The 20178-nt window shown below is 29.6% G+C and overlaps 1 protein-coding gene across 4 annotated transcripts in view; it reads left to right on the forward strand.

The window, feature by feature from the left end:
• The window catches only part of LOC106458280 (eye-specific diacylglycerol kinase-like), a 216564-nt gene extending 199849 nt beyond the window's left edge, over positions 1-16715 (forward strand). For 3 of the 4 annotated variants that reach the window (XM_022384449.1, XM_022384451.1, XM_022384450.1), the window contains 11 exons: positions 707-801; positions 1160-1239; positions 1819-1879; positions 2476-2722; positions 3170-3195; positions 4641-4678; positions 6926-7046; positions 12003-12039; positions 12439-12538; positions 13241-13304; positions 13656-13724. In XM_022384449.1, coding sequence (XP_022240157.1) covers positions 707-801; positions 1160-1239; positions 1819-1879; positions 2476-2722; positions 3170-3195; positions 4641-4678; positions 6926-7046; positions 12003-12039; positions 12439-12538; positions 13241-13304; positions 13656-13705 — 919 coding nt within the window. In that variant the 3' untranslated portion in view covers positions 13706-13724. Of the gene's footprint in view, positions 1-706; positions 802-1159; positions 1240-1818; positions 1880-2475; positions 2723-3169; positions 3196-4640; positions 4679-6925; positions 7047-12002; positions 12040-12438; positions 12539-13240; positions 13305-13655 lie in introns of all 4 variants that reach the window. The other variant, XM_022384448.1, reaches the window with a different exon arrangement.
• The last annotated feature ends 3463 nt before the right edge of the window (positions 16716-20178 follow it).

Genomic DNA, 20178 nt, shown 5'->3' on the forward strand with positions numbered 1-20178 from the left:
AGCTCTTAATTATTTCTAGCCATAAAGCTATTTATAAATATTACATTACATACAAGTAGTTTTCTATGGTGGGGGTATGACATCACCTCATACATGCATCTGTATATGAACAAGCAAACTGAAACTTTGCCAGACCATCTGTTTGTATATTTTTTAGATCAATTTTAACACAGAATTGGTTTGAATGCTGTATACATTTGATACATTTACATACAGAGCCTCTCTTGTAATTTTGTTTACTTCAAGAATAATTAACTTTGCATGATTCTGGTTTTTGTTGGGGAATCCGAAGTTGTTAAGTTCTTGAAGAGATTAAATTATGGCTGTACTTCTTTCTTAATAGAGTGAGTTATGTAAAACTACTTTACATGCAATATATCAAAATATTTTGTATGCAGAATGATCATTTGTCTTGTACAGATTGTTAGTTTATTTCTGATTGTTCTTACCTTCAGCACTGTGTAAATGACCGAAGCAGCAAATATTGTATTGACTCTAACTGATACACAATCAACTAAAAGAATTATTGGTTTTGATATTTATGTCCTGTCATCTCAAATTTTCAGCAAAATTATTTTCTGGTTTTCGCAGAACCAAGTGTTTTTACAGTAAAATAAACATTATTTTACAAACTGAATATTAATTTCTTGGGAACAATTTTAAATGTATAACCATTTTCTGAGGTGAATCGATTATTACTATTTAGGCCAACTGTAGAAAAATTAACCACAGAAGTCAAGAAGCTGAATATGATTGACTATGAAACCTATCATTATGATAAAGAGAAGCTTCGAGAAGTGTGTAAGTAGAACACATAATATTAACTCTATGAATGAACTTTTATTTTGTGCAAGTAAAGAGTAGGAATATTTTGAAAATAGTCATAATAAATAGTGTATAACCTTGGGTTTTTAGTTTGCCATAATATATAATAAAACTAGCTTTCTATGAGGAGAAATAGTCCCAAAATGAAACTTAATGTACTTATAGTTATAGAAACAACTGGCATACAAGTACTCAATGAATTTAAAAATTATTCAGAGGACTTGAATAAAGAATTTTTGTGTACATTCATTAACCTGAATATATGAATCATGCATCTTTGTAAAGTAACTTCTATCTATGGATATACACTTCATATTAATTGATATCTTATCAGCAATGCCACTTGGATCTCTCTGTGTTGATCGTGACAGTGATTTGGAACAAGTACGTTATCACATTAATCAGCTTCTAGAGGTGAGAGAAAAAAAGAATGATTTTCATACACTGAAAGTATACTTTTGTATCTTTGACTGTTTTTTTCAAACAATTATACTAACATTACCAAAAGTTGTTAAACCTAAATTATCACTGACTAAGATAGTTTATGGAATGGGTGAAAATATTGGTATTGAATAAAAATTTTACATTCCTTAATATACTTGTGAACAATAATTTCAAATATAAATGTAAACTTTGAATAGAGAATTTAGAGGTTATTATTAAAAATAGATGTGTCACAATCAATTCCAATTTTCAGTCTTGCAGTTAAGGATGAAATATATTGTGCTACATATATCAGTTTTTAACAATAAGGAACTGTTTAATAATATTGTAAGCAATGAGTGAAATTTTTTTCTAAGATATTTTGTGTAAAATATAGCATTCTTGTGTTGGCCAAGAAGATTTAATTTCTAGGCTTAAGAATGGGAAAATAGTGTATGATATTGTATAATAAAGCTTCTAAAAGTTAGAATATACAACTATCCAAATCAAAAAATACCTGTACAGCTTGTTTTGTAGTTTGATTTTTTTTCATCACATTTTTACAAACAGGACAAATTCAGTGATCCTGTATCTCCTGACATTCCCTCACAAGACTGGTGTTTTCTTGACTGTAAGTAGTCATATATCTCATATTTAGTGTGATAAATTGTGTTGCTATAAGTAATTGTGTATTTTGTATTTACTATGATTAGTTGCATTATAGAACGTATAGTGGGCAGAAACTTAACAAGTTCTTCAAACAGGCATTTTCTAGTACGTAAGTGTTTTGTAACCTGTGCTATCTGTATGATCGGCATTACTGTTTAAGTTTATTATTTCATATTATTAATGTTTAAAGATTTTTTTTTATTGTGAGGACCTTTGTCCCATATATATATATATAGGTTTACAGGTTGTATAATATTTTACAGTCCACTGGAGATGTGACTTATTTTATTACCACAACTACCAAATTTGATATACTGTAACAAAACTTGAAAAATGTATTTGTTTTAGATTATACACAATTTGGTTATAAAAGTAGTGAAAACTTTTTATAAAGGTGAAAAACGTTTTCAAAAATAGGCTTTACTTCTCGCGCCAATAATGAAGATACTACAAACATTTTGTTTATTTGAGCCTCATGAAAATAATATAAATAGTATATTTTAGGTTACTTTACACATGCATTTTGCATCGATTACACAAGATACATTTTTTCTTCAGCATGTACTGCTGAAAGATTCTTTCGGATTGACCATGCTCAAGAACATCTGCATTATGTATCTGACATTTCTTGTGATGACTTGTTTATTCTCGACCCAGAAGCTTACTCTGCTATAGACTTGAGCAGCCGAGTCGTGACTGAGTGCCTTCAAAATAACTGTCCTAACATAGTAGTTGCAGTTAAAGCTTGTGATGAAGATACTGATGCAGTAGTGAGGAATTCAGTTAGCAAGGCACTTAATCCAAGGTTGGAATTACCGTACAGCTTTTCATAATTTATAGAAATCTATCATAATGTGTACTTTGACCTTAATGTATAATTTTACGAGATATGAAAATTTAGATACATTCCACATTGTTAGTTGTTTTGTATTTTCATAAAAACAATGTAATTTAAGTTATTAGAGTTGGTAAAATTCCAACACTTTCTTGTGTGTTTCTAATAATGCTAAATAGATTAATAGTGATCTTGTCTAATTTTTTTGCAATGTTTAAAAGTAGCTTACTTGAGTTTCAACATGCATTCTTACAGGTTTTATGTGTTAAACACTTACAGCTTTTAGTAAATCAGTGAAATTATGGAAAATTTTACGATACTGTGTTTGAGTTCTGAACTGTTGTGTTCAGTGAGTATTCAACCTGTTCATCAAAAGCTTGTCATTTTGTTTGTTTATCTTGTTTTCTCCTTTTTTAGAAATGTTACAAAAGGATTAGCAGAAGGTGAGTTTCAAAAATACAGAGTTTTGTTTTTCTGATGTAGAAAAAGTCATAAAAATGATCAATAGTACTTCTTGTATTGATCTCCAAAATATATTATTTATTTAAAACCTAACCTGCAAAATTTCACAGGTATGAAAAATTCTAATGGGAAAATAATATATACCACTTTTGATGATAATTTTTCATTCAACCCGGTTACACACAGATATTTATTTCACATTTAAGACTAAAAGAAATTTGTTTGTTCTAATATTATAAATGGTTGGTGATTTTATTATATCATTACTTTAATTTATGTACAGTTTTTAATAATATGGAAAGTTTTGGTCAATATATACAATAAATCTTTTGACCTGTGTATTTTAATTCATCTAATGAACGGTGATGAAGAAACCTTCATGAACGCTAGGTAACTAGTGCATGCTGATTTATTAGTTTAATTTTAAACTGCACAAGCTGCCACAAAAATAATCAATTCCTCGAAATTAGTGATTCTAATTTACTGCTATTTTCAATTATTCCAATTATCCAAGTCTCATGTGAGAATAGTTGATTAATGAGCCAGACGATTAACCACTAAACAAATTCTGCTAATTGCCCAACTCTGTTCTGGAAGTTAATATTCATTCTAAAGGAATCATATTATTCATCAAACTATCACATTACGTCTGTAATTTTGCACTGTTAGAGTAAGATAAACATAATCAAGTACGTTTATTGTTGTACTCATTAATACAAGAAATGATAGTATGCAACTCGTCAGACCACATTTATTGCTTCCAGTCATTCATTGCCTTAATTGGGATCTCTAACCAATACTGAAGCCCAATTATACTGTTTATATTTAAAATAAACAGATTTTGTGCTGTTTGTTAGCTGCCATTTGACAGCTTGTAACCTTCTTCACATAAAATGGTTGGAAATAGTTGACTTCTAACTTCTTTTGAAGAAATTAATTAGTTAAAACACATTCTGTCTTTTGTTGCACTTTATAGACCTGTCCAATTAATTTTCATTTCTCTTGTTCAGTAACCAGGATCGGTGACCAGTTTTTTCTAATGGCAATCATAGTCTCTTTCAATTACCACTCTTATGACAGATATTTTTGAACATCTTGTAAAGAATGATTCACCTGCAAGATGAACATTCACTTTGATCCCTTTTCTTACCCATTACCTGGCAGACTAACCATGATATGCCTACATCTCTGTAGCAATAGGGCTCAAATAAGCAGTGGAAGATCGCATAATCAATCTAACTTGCATATGTAAATAAATTAATGGTGCTACAAATCTGTATATAGTCCTAATTAAATAGCTCGTCAGTGTATAACAAATGCTTCTGACAATAGTGTTCGTGATTATGTAAAATAAAATAAACTTGAAACATCTATTTCTCAACATCATAGCAAGTAATTAAAAATGTGTTATTTTTACTTATTTCAGACATACTTTCTGCTGTCAAAAATTTTGACCTTATGAAGGTGAGTTGTTGTATATTTACAAAAATGAAACAGAACATATTAAACAAAGGAAAGTTTGGGGAGTGGGCAATACTATTCCAAGTTTTAATTTAATAATATGTTTTAGTAATTCGTGGATGAGATTTAAAGGGTAAAATTTTTATTATGTATACCTTTAAATACTTAACAACAGGATGTATTTTAATTATCCTATTTCTGTTGGACAGTAATTGAATTATTAATGTTAAATTTACATATAAATGAAACATAATTAATCACAAAGAAACTTTAAATACATATTTCTTACTTTAATCAAGTTAATGCTTAAAAAACTTTTCATGAAGCCATCCTATGTTTTGTCATTAATTTATTTTTCTTTAACTGTGCATTTTTTATATAATATATTCATTCTGAGCAAAAATCTAATTATACATATTAAAGCTTTGTCAGTAGATTACCATGGATTAAACCACATTTCAATGTAAAGTTGCTCTTCGTGAAGACGTCTTCCTAAAATAACTACCACTATCAGAAGTGACACTATTCAATAGCATCTATCAGAATATCTTAATGTTTTAATCACTGATAAAAAACAAGGTTATAATAGACTTTTAAAGATGATATTTGTATGCATGAATTATAGTTCTAAATAGTTCGTGATGGAAAATGTATTGTTAGATTCTAGAACAACAAATATGCCTATATTTTCAGACTTACATTGAGTTCAACAAAATGTTTCAATCTTCATTTTGCACTAAGGTTTAATGCATGTGTTTCACAGAATACTTTTTATGTTGTTTTATTGAGTTGGGATGTTACAAAATGCAAAGAGATTCCCACTGTCAGAATATGTTACTTAGTAAAACTATAGCATTATGTAGAATTTGATAGGTCTTCCTAACTTTCTAAATTGAGACATGATTAATTTTATCGTGATTCTATTATTTTATTTTGGTTCCCAAGAATTTTGAAGTGATATATATATCTGTACATCCCAATAAGAATTAGTACTCCCCAATTATAACTATCATACTCCTTTTCAAATGTAGACGGTTTTTATATCTGCATGTAAAATTTTCTGCAGTAACTTACTCCAGAGTCTTGTAAAAGAAGTTAACCAGCCTTGCAAGGATAATCTCTAGATCAGTGGTTCCCAAACTTTTTTTCACCAATGACACCCTAACCCACTTATATTGATTTGTGCAACACCTTGGCTGCCACCTGCAATATTATTTTTGTAAAATTTTTGTATTTGCTTAATTATTCTTCATTTGGGGAAACTATTACTACATCCATAGCAACTTGCCATGACACACTAGTGTGTTACAACACACAGTTTGGAAACCACTGTTCTAGGTTATAGACATGTGTTTATTCTGAAGAAAGCTCATCTGAGTGTGTAATCCTTAATCTTCTGAACTTTGAACTTTTGCAGAAGATACCTGCATAGGAGTCAGCTCCTTGGGTGCTTGAGCACCCCCTAACATTTATTGATGCAAGCACTGCTGAGCACCCTGAAACTGCGCAAGAAATACGCCAGCACCCCCAATAATTTGGAAAAGTTAGCACTAATGGGTGTCTGACCATTTAGTATAGCAGGCACCTTGGATAGTTTTCAGTGCAGGACTCAGCTGTAAACTGTGTACATTATAAGATAAAGTCAATTTCTAGGGAGAAGGATAGAGTGGCTGTTAGCTTTGTGTTTATGAATATTACTAATTGTGTGGATGTAAGTTTATGTAACTATGTGTGTAGAATTTCTTATACTGGTATTAATCAAACTTGATTTAATAATAGTCCATGGGTCTTCATGGAAATCAAGGAAAGTAGACTATGTTATCTTATTGCTTCATTGTTGTTTTATGTAAATAAATACTTGTTGTCGTTTTGTTTTTTCATTTTAAGTACTTTTCTAATTAAGTCTCTTCCTGCCCTACTGAGGATGCTTCCCAGAGTTGTCTCTTCTAAAAGATTCAAATTCAAGATTTATTTGAAAGAGATGTGGTAGAAATGGCATAATGAGTTATAAACATCTAGGGCTTGAGAAGTACTACCAAATCTATACAGTTTGTGACAGCAATTTTTTCAAGATTAAAAACATACTTATTTAAGCAATGAAATGAGGTTTTGTTTAACATACACGTAATTCATTGCTTTATTGAACTTTAGAGAATACTTTATTTTAGTAGGATGATTTATTTCTTGTATGATACTCAGTAGAATAATTATAGACAAGTACTCTTTTTCTTTTACTGTAATTATTTTCAGCTGAAGGAGTTACATCAGAGTGGCTACAGTCTTCAGACTGTAGATGAAAAAGGAATGACTGCATTACATTATGCTGCTCAACTGGGACTGAGAGATATTGTGAGTTATTTAATTGCCTCAGGTGAGTCAGTTTAGAGCAGTTCAGTCTTTCATTATTGTATCAACTGATGTGCAAAATGTTTTTACCATTTTCTTTGAACAATTTTATGCATTTGTAACAGTTGATAAGAGTGGTCTTTTCAGTAGACCTTAATCTCATGTTATGTGTATGGCAGCCTCAGATAATTATGTGCTGTTTGCATATATAAAGACCATACTGTTCCAAAATCAAGAAATGTTTTTGTAATAGTAATATTGTGATGTTCTTTAAGTGTTTTTTTCACAATTAAACCAGATTCCAGGACCCGTACGTGTAAATATACATATTGAAAATGGAAAAGGGACAGTGTGAAAAGATATCAGTGAAGGAAAAACAAGCTTGGCTTAGGAGTTTTTTAAAAAAAACTCCAACTTTAATTAAATTTATACAGTCCACAATCACAAGAATAGTACGTATTTACAACCAATTGTCCCAAATTTCACTATATTGCAGCTCTGTTGTGTTAAACAGTTTCCAAGCAGTTCCTGCATTATAATTAATAGATGGAAATCTGTTTATTGTAGATTAGTCCTGACCTATATGTACTGTTTAATATTAACTCTAAACACTCTATCATGATTTGACTAACGTAGGATGAATATACCTTTGTTTTGATATTTCTAAACTATCACATCCTTAATTTGAGTTTATACTTACTACCAGAAGAATGTCCATTGCAAACTTATTTGAAGTAGATAAGAAAAAACAAAGAACGAAAAACGTTACTAGAAATGTGCAATAGCTGAGAAATGGAAACACAGATGAGGTCAAAAAGCTTATTTGGTGTTGGTGTCATCTTGGAGAGCAATTTACTAAACAGGGGAGAACTGAACCTAATCACAGCTCACATCAGTACTTCATAACTTGCAAAATAAAAGAATGAAAAGATAACATAACTTGACAGAACTCCTTGGATATTTATACATCAAAAATTTCTAACCAAAATGCTTATGAAATGTTTATGCTCAGAAAATTGTAGCTTAATTGCAATAAAGGTGACAAAAATTCTGATGCATGAGCAAAACTGTCATAGCAATTCATAAACAGAGCAAATGAGGCAAAAGTTTGGCCGTTGTTCATTGTTACTGGGTTATCTTATTGTTTTCCAGTGCAATTCACACTTCCTGGTTGCTTTAAGGTTAACCTCCAGTACAGCTAACTATAACAAATAACTTTTTTTTTCCTTCTCTCCTAATTGTACATAATGGTTACAGGTGAAAAACATGTGAAGACATTAGTAACTTAAATATATGTATTTTGGATGTTAATTTAAATCAAAGGAAAAACACAGTAATTTAAAATCTCAATTAATTTTTCTTTAGTGTGAGGAATCTATAATATCTCACTCAACTTTATTAATTTAAATATTTCACCAGCAAGGTGTGGGTTGTTGGGTGACGTCATAAAATCTCTCACACACACGCCGTTTCCAATGTCAGATAATTCAGATTTACAACTTATTGTTTGGATCTTAGTCTTAACTTAATGTTTATGTTAAAAACTAATTTTTATCAACACTTTGTTACAAATTAACACACACTTCCATTTCACAATTAAACCAGATTCCAGGACCCGTACGTGTAAATATACATATTGAAAATGGAAAAGGGACAGTGTGAAAAGATGTCAGTGAAGGAAAAACAAGGTGTGGGTTGTTGGGTGACATCATAAAATCTCTCATACACACACATCGTTTCCAATGTCAGATAATTCAGATTTACAACTTATTGTTTGGATCTTAGTCTTAACTTAATGTTTATGTTAAAAACTAATTTTTATCAACACTTTGTTACAAATTAACACACACTTCCATTTCTTTTAGCTCATAATCTCAGAATTACTGACTTGTTTTTATATTGTTCAATTCAGCGTAAATAATGACTAAAATATTTGAAAAAAAGTTGCTCATTTTCCTGGTAAAATGCATAGAAGATCCAAGCATGTATTACTCAAACTAATTACAGTATTGATGGTATTTTTGATTTATTTATTTTTTTGTCTAATCCATATGTTATTATAAATTTTGTTATAAATTACTTAGAAAAATGTGTTTAAAAAAAGTGATACCATCCCATTGATAATTCCAGAACTAAAAGATAATACTTTCTTCTAATAATGTAATTATAGTTGAACTAAATGAAATATACTATCTTTAATGCTACTTATTTTAATGTATATTTAGCTTTACATTTCATGGTTGGTGAGATACAGGTCAACATAATATTAAGATGACAGCAAATCCTCAATAATTATAACACACTATCAAAGGAACTACGCACGTGTAAAGAATGAATTCACAAAGCCTTAACTATCAATCAAAAACATTTTTATGTCTCAATTTACATCAGAGTAATACTACTAGAATTTGTAATGCTGTTTAAAAATTTTATCTGCATCTCTTAAAGGAAAAATCCTCATTTACTATCTGCAACTAGAAAAATAAATCACAAATTGTATATATACGAGATTCTCTCATAGTACAGAAAATAGAACAAATCCTAAAACTGACTTATTGAAATTAGTTGGCAGACTAGAGATAAAAAGCTTATAACTTCTATTAAGAACAGGCAGACTTATTTAAATGATTTAGGAAATTTTGAGCATTTTTTTCCAATCCCTATCTTAAAAAGTGATTTCAACATATTGCTCTTTCACTGTCAGAAAATATTTTAAAAGAGCTTCATAGATTCATTAGATTAAGCTAAATTGGCAAGCTAGAAGTAAGTATTTTTATCTACATATCAGTATCTACTATCAACTTTATTTTAAAAATCTAAATTTTTTAGAGCAACTTCTTTTCAGCTGACAAAGAAGGAAATAATTAACAAATAAATGCAAGCTAATCTTTACATTTGATTAAATAACTTGTGTTACAATACTGCAACATATGTTTAAATGTCTTCATTCAGCTCTCTCTAATTTCTACATCAGCTGGCCTTGGATATATTGGAGCTCAAATGTTCAGTTATTGCATGAAACACAATATGAAAACAAATCTAATCACATATGCATCATAACTTTTATATTATGATTTTACAAATCTAATAGACACAGGTGAGTAAATTGACCAATGTTCAAAATAAGTGTTTTCTGGTTGTTGGAGGCAACCAAAACTATCACCTGTCAACTCAGATGCACTACTATGTTTTCTGTAGGACAACTGCAACATGGCCTGTTCCTATAGCAGTCTAGGCACATTTCCCATATTGACTTGTTCAGAGTATTATATAGATTTTTGCTGAGTCTTGATCCTTAAGACTACACACACTGTTTACCAATAAGAGTGTTTGTTATAATGTCTTGCAAATCTGTCACAATTAATGACCAGTAACAGATCACCAGTCAAAATAATTTACTAACACCACATTTGTTTCCATCATATACATCTTGCGTATTTTGGTTCATGAGATTTAGATACTATTTTTGATGTAAGTTATGGATCCGGAATGACTAATCAGACTTTGTTTTTTTGCTTTAACTTTTTGTCAATGACTATTGATCAAGACAAAACAGGCACAAAGTTGTTGGTGCAAGTATGATGAAGGGAATGAGTTCATGTTCTGCTCATAAAGTTCCTTGATAAAATCATGATTTTCTATCAATTAATGAGCTTTCTAGTGTGATATTTAACTTAGGATAATATAACATCAAGTTTGTAATTTTTGTTAGTCAACTAACTTGTCCATATAAATGTGTACAATTGTAGTTTATTACGAATAGCCATAATTTGCCTGAAGATTGTCTGCTGAACAACGCAGCTGTAAGTCTTCTTTCAAACACTGTTAACTACTTTTTCAATCGTTGTAAATACAAAGGATTGTTCACAACTGAGTCCTCTTGTTGTAATTTCATTGAAATGTGGTGACTTGCAAATGCAGGTTGCACATAATATTGACCCCTTGTGGTAAGATTAAATTATAAAACTTCCTGATGCAAAGTTATCCTATTCCACTATCATAAAAAATGTAATGCGTGAAATTTAGGCATTATTTCAAAGAAAGAGATATCTGTCCTGTTCAACCATGTCAGGGCTTCAAGAAATTCAGTACATCCTGTTGGCGGTACAACATTTCAAAAATTGGGAAAGTTTTTGCAGTGGATTTATGATGATTATGTGTTACAGCCGTAATAGCAAATTAAACATCTGGGAATTTCCAGGTGATACCACCACCATACCATGAAAAAATACCATATTTGTATGGACTGGATGTTAATAAGGTATAGCTTCGTGTCCAAATCAACATACCAGTTTTTCTGCAAGACACAAGTGCAAATGAGAATGCTATATTTTTGCAAACGTACTAATTGAATTACAAGATGCACCTTTCTTTGACTTCTGTGCCTTTGGGTTTATCAAACAGACTCTTAGAAGTTGTCATCCTTGCATAGTTTATGAATTTCAAAAAGCAGATAAAGAGGAATGGGACAACATTGACCTCAGTGTCTTTCTTGTGCAAAAATTTCCTATGGTAGAAATGGTACTGCAGAGAAATGATCCATAATCAGGACCATTACATAAAACACTACTTTTGGTGGAAGAAATGGCTATAAGACCTAGGCCTTTTATTGTTTCCATACTTCTTGAACAATTATTTGTCTAAAGATAGTTCTTTATACCACATTATAAATAATTGATGTTGTTGAAAACATGTCTTGCATTATGAATACAATATGAATTTAGCAGTTTTTTACAGCAAAAAATGTACCTCATGTTGACTTGAAAATTGGAATTTTTTATTACACTTTTGCTTAACTTACCATATTTAGCCCAAAATAATATCCTTGTGACCATGATTGCATATAAATATGTGTTTCAAGTTCTCGCAGAGTTGTATAGCTCACTTGGGATATATTACATTATTTAAGGTTTAAATATATGTCTAGTGTCAGCTACAGGAATATTAATATCTAATAAAATGTTATTCTGCATGTCTCTAGGCCCTTCTTCCATGCTGGACATGGTAGACTATGAAAAGTAAGTATCAAATATTGTTTTGGTTTTTTTTAACAGCTCATTTAGTTTCCAAAATGGAAGTGGACTTTATATTTCACTCTTAATGATACAAGCTTTTTTTTTAACAACTTTTATTGTTTCAATAAAAAACTAGCTGGTAACAATTTTAGCTTTGTCTAGTATTTACCCAATTACGTCACTTTATAAAAAAATACTTAGATATTTCAATTTTCTTATTTTGTCTCGTATAACTTTACAGAAAACCTTGACTTTTTTGCATCTATTTATTTCTTACTTTATCATTTCTTTTTATTATTAAGTAACCTGCATAAATGTATAAAATGGAAAATAAGTTGTGATACTTTTTGTTATCTTGTATAATTATTCTTGTCTTGTGGTAATTATGGGGGTCACTTACAGGGGCCAGACAGCTCTCCACATGGCAGCAGTCAACAAACATCATGACATCTGTTGTATGTTAGTGTCAGCTGGTGCATCCCAATACAAGATGGAAAAGCAGGTGTTTATTTACAAACAGCTCCCATATTCTTCCTTCTCATTTACAGCCTTTTCTATGAGAATATTATTTAACATACACTGTAAACAGGCCTGCTTTAAGCATGTTCTAGGTCTGGTTCATCATTTGAAACAGAGTTAATGCATTAAGCCTCTCTTTTAGTAAAGTTCTAGTTGCAATGATAGAAGTGAAAATTGTAATTCCCTGAAAAACAATGTATGATTTTTTTTTTAATTACTCGAGTTCATCATATGCAAATAAACAACTAGACTAATCATGTAATGAAATTTTCTTCTGTCTACATGATGTCATTCCCAGGATATATGCCACAATCATAAGCAGAATGTACATACTTGTATACATGTGATAATTTCTCAAAATAAGAATAATCTTATAGAAATTAGAAATTATTTGCAGAAACATATTACCAAACACGTTTACAGTATGTTCATATAATTTTTCAGGTATTTTATAATGATTTTTTACATTAAAAACCACTATCTTTTGTGTGTTTTTTGTTTTATATTTCAAACACCCACCAAGTTTAAAAGTATTAGAAAAAGGCTTGTATTATAAGTTTGCTTTTTGACTGATTGTTGTTATGTTTAATAAGCATACTTGTTTTATTAAAACAGTTGAGCCTCACCTTTTAAGATAATTATAGTGAGTTTGGAACTTCAGTTGGTTTATTTTATTTTTTAAAAGGGAATGACCCCTAGTCAATTGGCAAGGAGTGTGGGTTATGAAGAATTAGCACTTTACCTTGACAGTAAGTAATTTGAGTATTCATATTTAAGATTCTGCACTTCATTTAAATTATCCATTGTAGTTAACCAAATATTTACAATGTGGAGCTGACTGATTCTATATACTTATGACATTGATCTGGAATTATCTCAGATGTTCTTCTTTTTGTAACTCTTTGATCAGTTTTGTTTCCTTAATTATTTTTTTTGCTATAAACTACTGACTACACTATAAACTCTTCAATCACTGCCACCATACATGGATGGTGTAACATAAGTTCAGTTCAGTTTTTGATATTTTTGTGAAATTAAAGTATATATATATATATATAATAAAATATGTTGGGTATCATGTGTTGTTTTGTTTGTTTTAGATTCTGAGAGCTTTTATTCACGAGCAGAGGAGAAAGAAACAGAAGTTTGAAAACTCTCACTGAAAGCCAGGTATAAATCCATTTGTCCTGACGGTACTTGAAATCCTAAATTTGGAACCACTGTTCTGCACACTACTGAGAGTGGTTTCTACAAAGTTCTCAATCCACTTGTGTGTTGGTGTTAGAGATCAGTTCTTGCTTAAAGTTGTAATTTGCAAGATAGAGGAATATTAAGTTTGTCTTAAATGATGGCATGTGGTAAACTGAATTTTGAAAACTTTAAAGACCACTTTACCTAACTTATTATGCTTAGTGTTTTCAATTATTGTTTACATGTAAGATCATGCACCTCTTCGCAAGTTTATAAATATTATCAATTTTTCACATATAATATTGTTTGTGGGTTCACAATTTATACTAAACATTTTTTAAGAATCCAGTTGTTCTAATTATACATGCAAATTTTTCCCTGAGATTAATCAATTCTAAGCATCCTTTTGAAGTATCGCCAGGTTATTGTTTTATTGGAATTTGAATATAAAATGGTGGAAGATTATCAATTGTTTTTCCAGTTATTTCTTAACTTTGAAGTAGCTTAAAAATAATATCAGTACATTAATTCTTGTTGTCTTTGAAAGTTTAAAACTGTTGTCAAGCCTTTCTGTGGTTTTGTTCAAAACATACTATAAATGTGATTTTTGGATTTTTTTTTAATATCTCTCTAGGGATAATTTTTTATTAAATCTTATGACAAAATATATTAATCATCATTGTGCATACGTATACCATCAAATAGTATTTACAAGAAATGTGGATCTTTTCTTGAATCTGTTGACATCTTTCTTTACACAGAAAGAAAAATTAACACTTAAATAGTTTAAAATTTCTAGTACAAAAATATTAGACTTAATTACCCAAAATATAAATTTTAGAAAAACTAATAGGGGTTGTGAAAATATTTGACATTTTTAATAATAATGGTACTGAATACTGGTTAAGGTTAAAAGTAAACATTTCCAGATAGATAACAGTATTTTTTGTTTTTTTTTAGTATTAATATCTTTATTTGATGCATTGCTGGTGATATTAAGTTAGATAAGATTCTATGACTAAAATAGTTCTTTGATGCATGCAAATACATTTGTCCTCAACATACATGAAGCTAGAATGCCTTCACTCCATAAAACTAGAATGGAGAACTAGGTAATGAAGGGAGCCTTTTCCTAAAACTAACTGTACCTATTTCCCTCAGTTTTCAAAGAAAAACAGATAATGACATTGGGCAAGTTTCAGTAGGAAAAAAATTTGAAACAATTAGAGATCCATATCATACTTATTTTCATGGTGAAAAAAATGGATTGGAATTATATGAAATAAGTATTGCTTTCCACATGCTTTAAATCACTGAAGAATTTAATCTTTTTGACTTTTAAGAATCTTGAGATGATCATTCATTTCTAGCTCTCATTCAATCTACCTGTCAAAGCCATTGCTGGCATTTGATGCATTCATATTTTCTAACCAATTTGATATTATTATAGACAAAAATGTGATAATGATCATAAAAATTTATATTAATTAAACATTTCCTAGAGTCTGTTCCAAAATGTAAGCAATTTTCTTCATCACCATTACAAAAAAAACTATATACACTTATATTTTATTATTGAGCACATAAGGTTTTGAATTCTTATAATTTGCTTCTATATTTAATAAAAAGAATACTATCTGTGAAAACATATTTATGTAATTGTAGCATTTATTTCTAAGCGCTGTCATTTAACCATTTAGGTATGGTTATAAAAGACCCACATTAAAAACATATTTCTATATATAGTAATGTCACTAACTCACAAGTTTTATAAATTAACAGTAACATTATAGTTAAAAATTGTAGAAATTCCTACATCACTGAGGTGGTCATAATATTAGGTTTGTTAGAAATGTAAAAAAAAAACATATTTTGTGCTTTTCAAAATCATAATAGTATATTCATACTTTTATTTATTTGTATGATTTCAAAGTACTACAGTACAGATTAATGTTAATCCATATTTTCTGATGTTTTGATAACAAAAAAGTCTGTAGATGGACTAGAGATATTTGCAGTGAATTTGTCATTAAAAATATCTATTGAATGTTTTATAGAAGAGAAAGAGTTGGTGAGGATTTTCTAAAACAATGAGGAGTACCTTATTAAAATGTAGTTTCTTCGAAACCATTGATGACAAAGTTTTTAAATGTTGTATATGGTATTTTTCCTATTCATGAGCAAGCTACTTAAACCATTGTAGATTGATCTCATGTATGAAACATTCCTTTTGTCACTAAACACAAAGATAATTCAATAGTTTACAAAAATCAGTTTATTAATTTTAGTTTGGTATGACAGAAATGTCTTAAAGATCCGTAGAAAATCCACACTCTGGAAAAACAGTAGATCTTCATCATTAATTTCATGTTATATAATCAGTGAAGGGCAGCTAAAATAATAGGAAAAGATTATAAAAAAGCATAAAATTTAGTTACATAATTGTCTGTCACAGTGTGATTTCAAAGTAGAAACTGAGGTTTGGAAAGGATAAAAAAAACAATCTGTGCTGTTATTTGTAATATTGAAAAATTCTACATGATGTTATACAATGATAGGTGAGATTTATTGTAGTAATTGATGTTATTTTATATAGGCCTGAAAAGTGTTGTAAAGAAAATTGGATAATTACATGGTTTAATGCTCAAGTTATTATTCAGGACTTGTAATAATATCAACAAACTTAACAGGTTCAAGAAGTGTTTGTTTGGCTGCTTTTGTATTTTAAAAAAGAGGTACCGTATACAAAGGGACCAATTTTTGTCACAGAAAACTATGTTCTTATATTCGTTGATGGTTCACTTTGTCTCATTTATTCAGTATGATACAGAGAATTTTTGTCTACTATAACCTGAAAGATCAAAATATTTCATACTCTGTTAAAACAAAAAAAGAAATAACATTGAACTATTAATCAACATTGAAAAATATTTGTACGTTATATTACTTTATCTGTATGAAAGTTAATTTTGGTCCATATTTTTATCATTATAACAAATGCTAATTTTATTTTATATTTTGAAACATCCACATCAAAATACTATAATACAAAATCTGTTTATCACGGTGTTAATTAATGTTAAAATTTTTATTATTACACCATGGGAATTCTAAATATCATATCTCTTTTAGGAGTTTATTAAATTACATCTTGGAAATTCTAAATGTTATCACTTTAATAGTAAGAGATTACAATCATTCTGATCAGGCAATTTATGATTGCTTTATTGAAGATTGTAAGTATCATCAATTTTAGACTACTTTCTCTCTTATCAGGTAATTAATAATATCATTATTTTTACAAAAGTAACAAAATATCATGGCACAAAAGTTACTAACACAAAATTTCTTTATTAATCTTAGTAATATTTTGTTAGCTTATTTCTTACTGGGCTTCTCTTAGCTGAAGAAAGTATAGGATATGGAAAAATATAAATAGTGTTTTTATGAAGAAATAATGTTTGTGCAAACATATATTTAGCTTCATCTGACAGAATTAGACTTATTTAACACTTTACAATTTTCTTTCTAACACATGTATTAGTGGATGTATTATTAATATTTGTGTGATTGGAATATTAAAGAAGAATGTGAAATCACTGTAAGTAATAAGTAAACAATTTATTAATATTTAAAATACATACAAGAAAATTAAAGTTTTTTGTAATTGAAAGTATACTTTAGCTTACCAATTTAGCTGTAGTGTTGATACAAATTTTTCTAGAATTTAGATTTTTCAGGTAGTACAGTATGTTTATAATTGGTACAGAATTAATTTCCAGTTGTGAGAAACTGATTTGTTTGTAATTATGAAAGCTGTATAGTGTGGTAATATTTTTATATTAAAGCTATGCACAGGTAGCTGTAGATATATGTTTTGTGTACCAAACTCTTACTTAATGGAAGCCATAGTAGTTAAAAAGCATTTATATCATTCACACAGATAATCTCATATTGAAATGTAGACTTTGAAAAACTTCAGTGGAAATAACTTGCAGCAAATGTTTATGTCACAGGAATGTTGGTGTTTTAGGCTCAAATATTTCGTTATTGTAAGGATAATTTTGACAGAATAGATAGTACTAACTGAATCTTCAATGGATTGCCTCTGCTTTGAGTCTTGTGGTAAATGGATTTTTGAGGGTGTGTACAGCACAATTTTGCAATAGAGCTCTAAAATGTTGAGTGGTGTTGTGACAAATAGTGTTTATGAAAGATGGTCATGCTGTGGAAGATGGCTGCCCATTGTTAGAGGCAGATTTTATAAAAATGCAACACAAAAAGTCGCATTGTCTTGATGAATGCCTCAGCAAAAAGACCGAAACATCATCCGTCACAAGATTTCAGGCAGATGCAGTCCACTTAAGATTATAAACAAGGATTTCATTTAAAGCTTATTAAATTCATTGAATAATTTAAAACCTTTTTAAATGCCACCCCAGTATTTTTATCTGTCTTTAAGCTTATTTCACAATTAAAATGTTCTTAAAATACCTTTGTAAACTTGAACTTGAATATTGATTGTGAAAAAATGGTACAGAGTGGGAAGAAATATGATTTAGGTATACAGAGCTGTTCAGAAGATACTTTGTATTTAGATATTTGGGTAGTGTTCTATCACTGACTCATAGAACATCTACTTCAAACAATACAAAGGGGAAAATTAACTTTTATGCATTTTATACAACATTTGTTTACAGTTATATATTCTTCTGTCTTTAAAGAACATTTCATGATCATTGCACTGTACAAATGGCATAATTCTAAAGGTAAATATCACACGTTTAAGTTAAGAGATTTTAATGATGTATATAAGTAAGACCTTACACTCTGAAGCATTTTACTCATATGGGCTCAGATAAAGGTTATTAGATAGTTTTGTTTCTTTTCATACGCTGTTTGATAGTGCAGAGTGCCTTTATTAAGTACCAGCTACGACAGGACTAATCACACATGGGTGTTTAAAGCTCTTTTTTTTTCGTATTAACAATTTTATTCCAGAACAATATGCGCCATTTTGCTTACACAAAGCTTATTTTCTGAAAGTTAACTAAAATATTTGTTCTTTAAAAGTAATTTTATTCTGCTGTCATACGATGCCTGTCTGATAATTGTAGCTACATTCTCTTGAGATATTGAAAATAGTTATTTAAATATATTCAAATAAATAAAGCTAAATTTACAAAATTAGTGTGTGTTATCAAGTTTCAATGAAGCTTCACAGTGTATTTTTAAGTACTAATACTTCTAATAAAAATACATCATTTAAAGTGTGTTGTCTGTCATATAAGCCATTGCTTATTTATAAAAAGAAGTTTAACTGATTTTTAACTATCTATATGTAATTAAGAAATTACAAAATTGTTGTTAAAAACCCAGATTATGTATGTACCTTGGTAAAGGAATGTTGCTCACCTGAAGATCATTTGATTCAGGTTAAGAAATTATTATTGTCTATGCACTTTTTCTTCTTAGTCATGCTCAAGTTTTTATGTAGTTTCCAATCCTAATCTCTTTTCACCTGGTTATTTACTTGCTATTTTTTGCCATCAATTGAATGTACTTAATAGATAATAATAATCACCTTTTTATACTGTACATAATATATAGTTAGAGACTTACTTCAGAAATGTCCTTAGGTGGTGCTGGAGGTAGCGTTTCAGATGCTTTTGAGAGTTTTGTAACACAGTAGTGGCAAAATGCTGTTACACTTAATAATATTACGTAGATTTTGCACAGAAAACTCCAGTATGGAGTATTTTTTACTATTAATTAGTAAAGGTTTGTTATCAAGTTTCCTATTTCCAGAAAAAGTTCTTCGAGTGCTGTGGCACTTGGAAAGACAATCAGATAATTCCCGATTTCGTGTTTCCTTTGTACAAAAGGCCCTTCAGCAGTTTACATTTTCTTGGATTATTTTATTATTGTATAAACTAGAATCCATTCCATTTTCTCCCTAGTGTGTAAGAGCAGTGCCACTCGTGATAGTTATATGCACTGTGCATTATTTTATCCAACATTCTGTTTGAAATTTTGAATAAAGTATATTTTCTTCATTTATTACTTTGTTGGTTTGGAGTTTTGTTAGACACATAAAAACTTTGTAAAGGGGCTACTGAGGAATGCTAATGGAAGGTTTTAAAAACCTAATAATCGTTAAGAAGAGCTTTCAAAGTCGTGTTCATATATACATGTATACATCGTTTCTTTTTTATAACTGTTTTGTATTAAATATATTAGGTCGTCAATAAATTAATGTCGCGTTTTAGAACACTTTCATTAACCACCCCACAAAAACGAACATCATGTATCATAGTTAAACGAACAGCCTAAACGTCACGTCAGTGTAGCCTATATAATGTGTAAAGTTTAGTATTGTTACGTCTCCGTTTGTTAATTAACTTTCCGTAACTTCGTTCCGACGAAACTTTA

The sequence above is a fragment of the Limulus polyphemus genome, unplaced genomic scaffold, assembly GCF_000517525.1.
Source record: "Limulus polyphemus unplaced genomic scaffold, Limulus_polyphemus-2.1.2 Scaffold439, whole genome shotgun sequence".
NCBI lineage: Eukaryota > Metazoa > Arthropoda > Merostomata > Xiphosura > Limulidae > Limulus > Limulus polyphemus.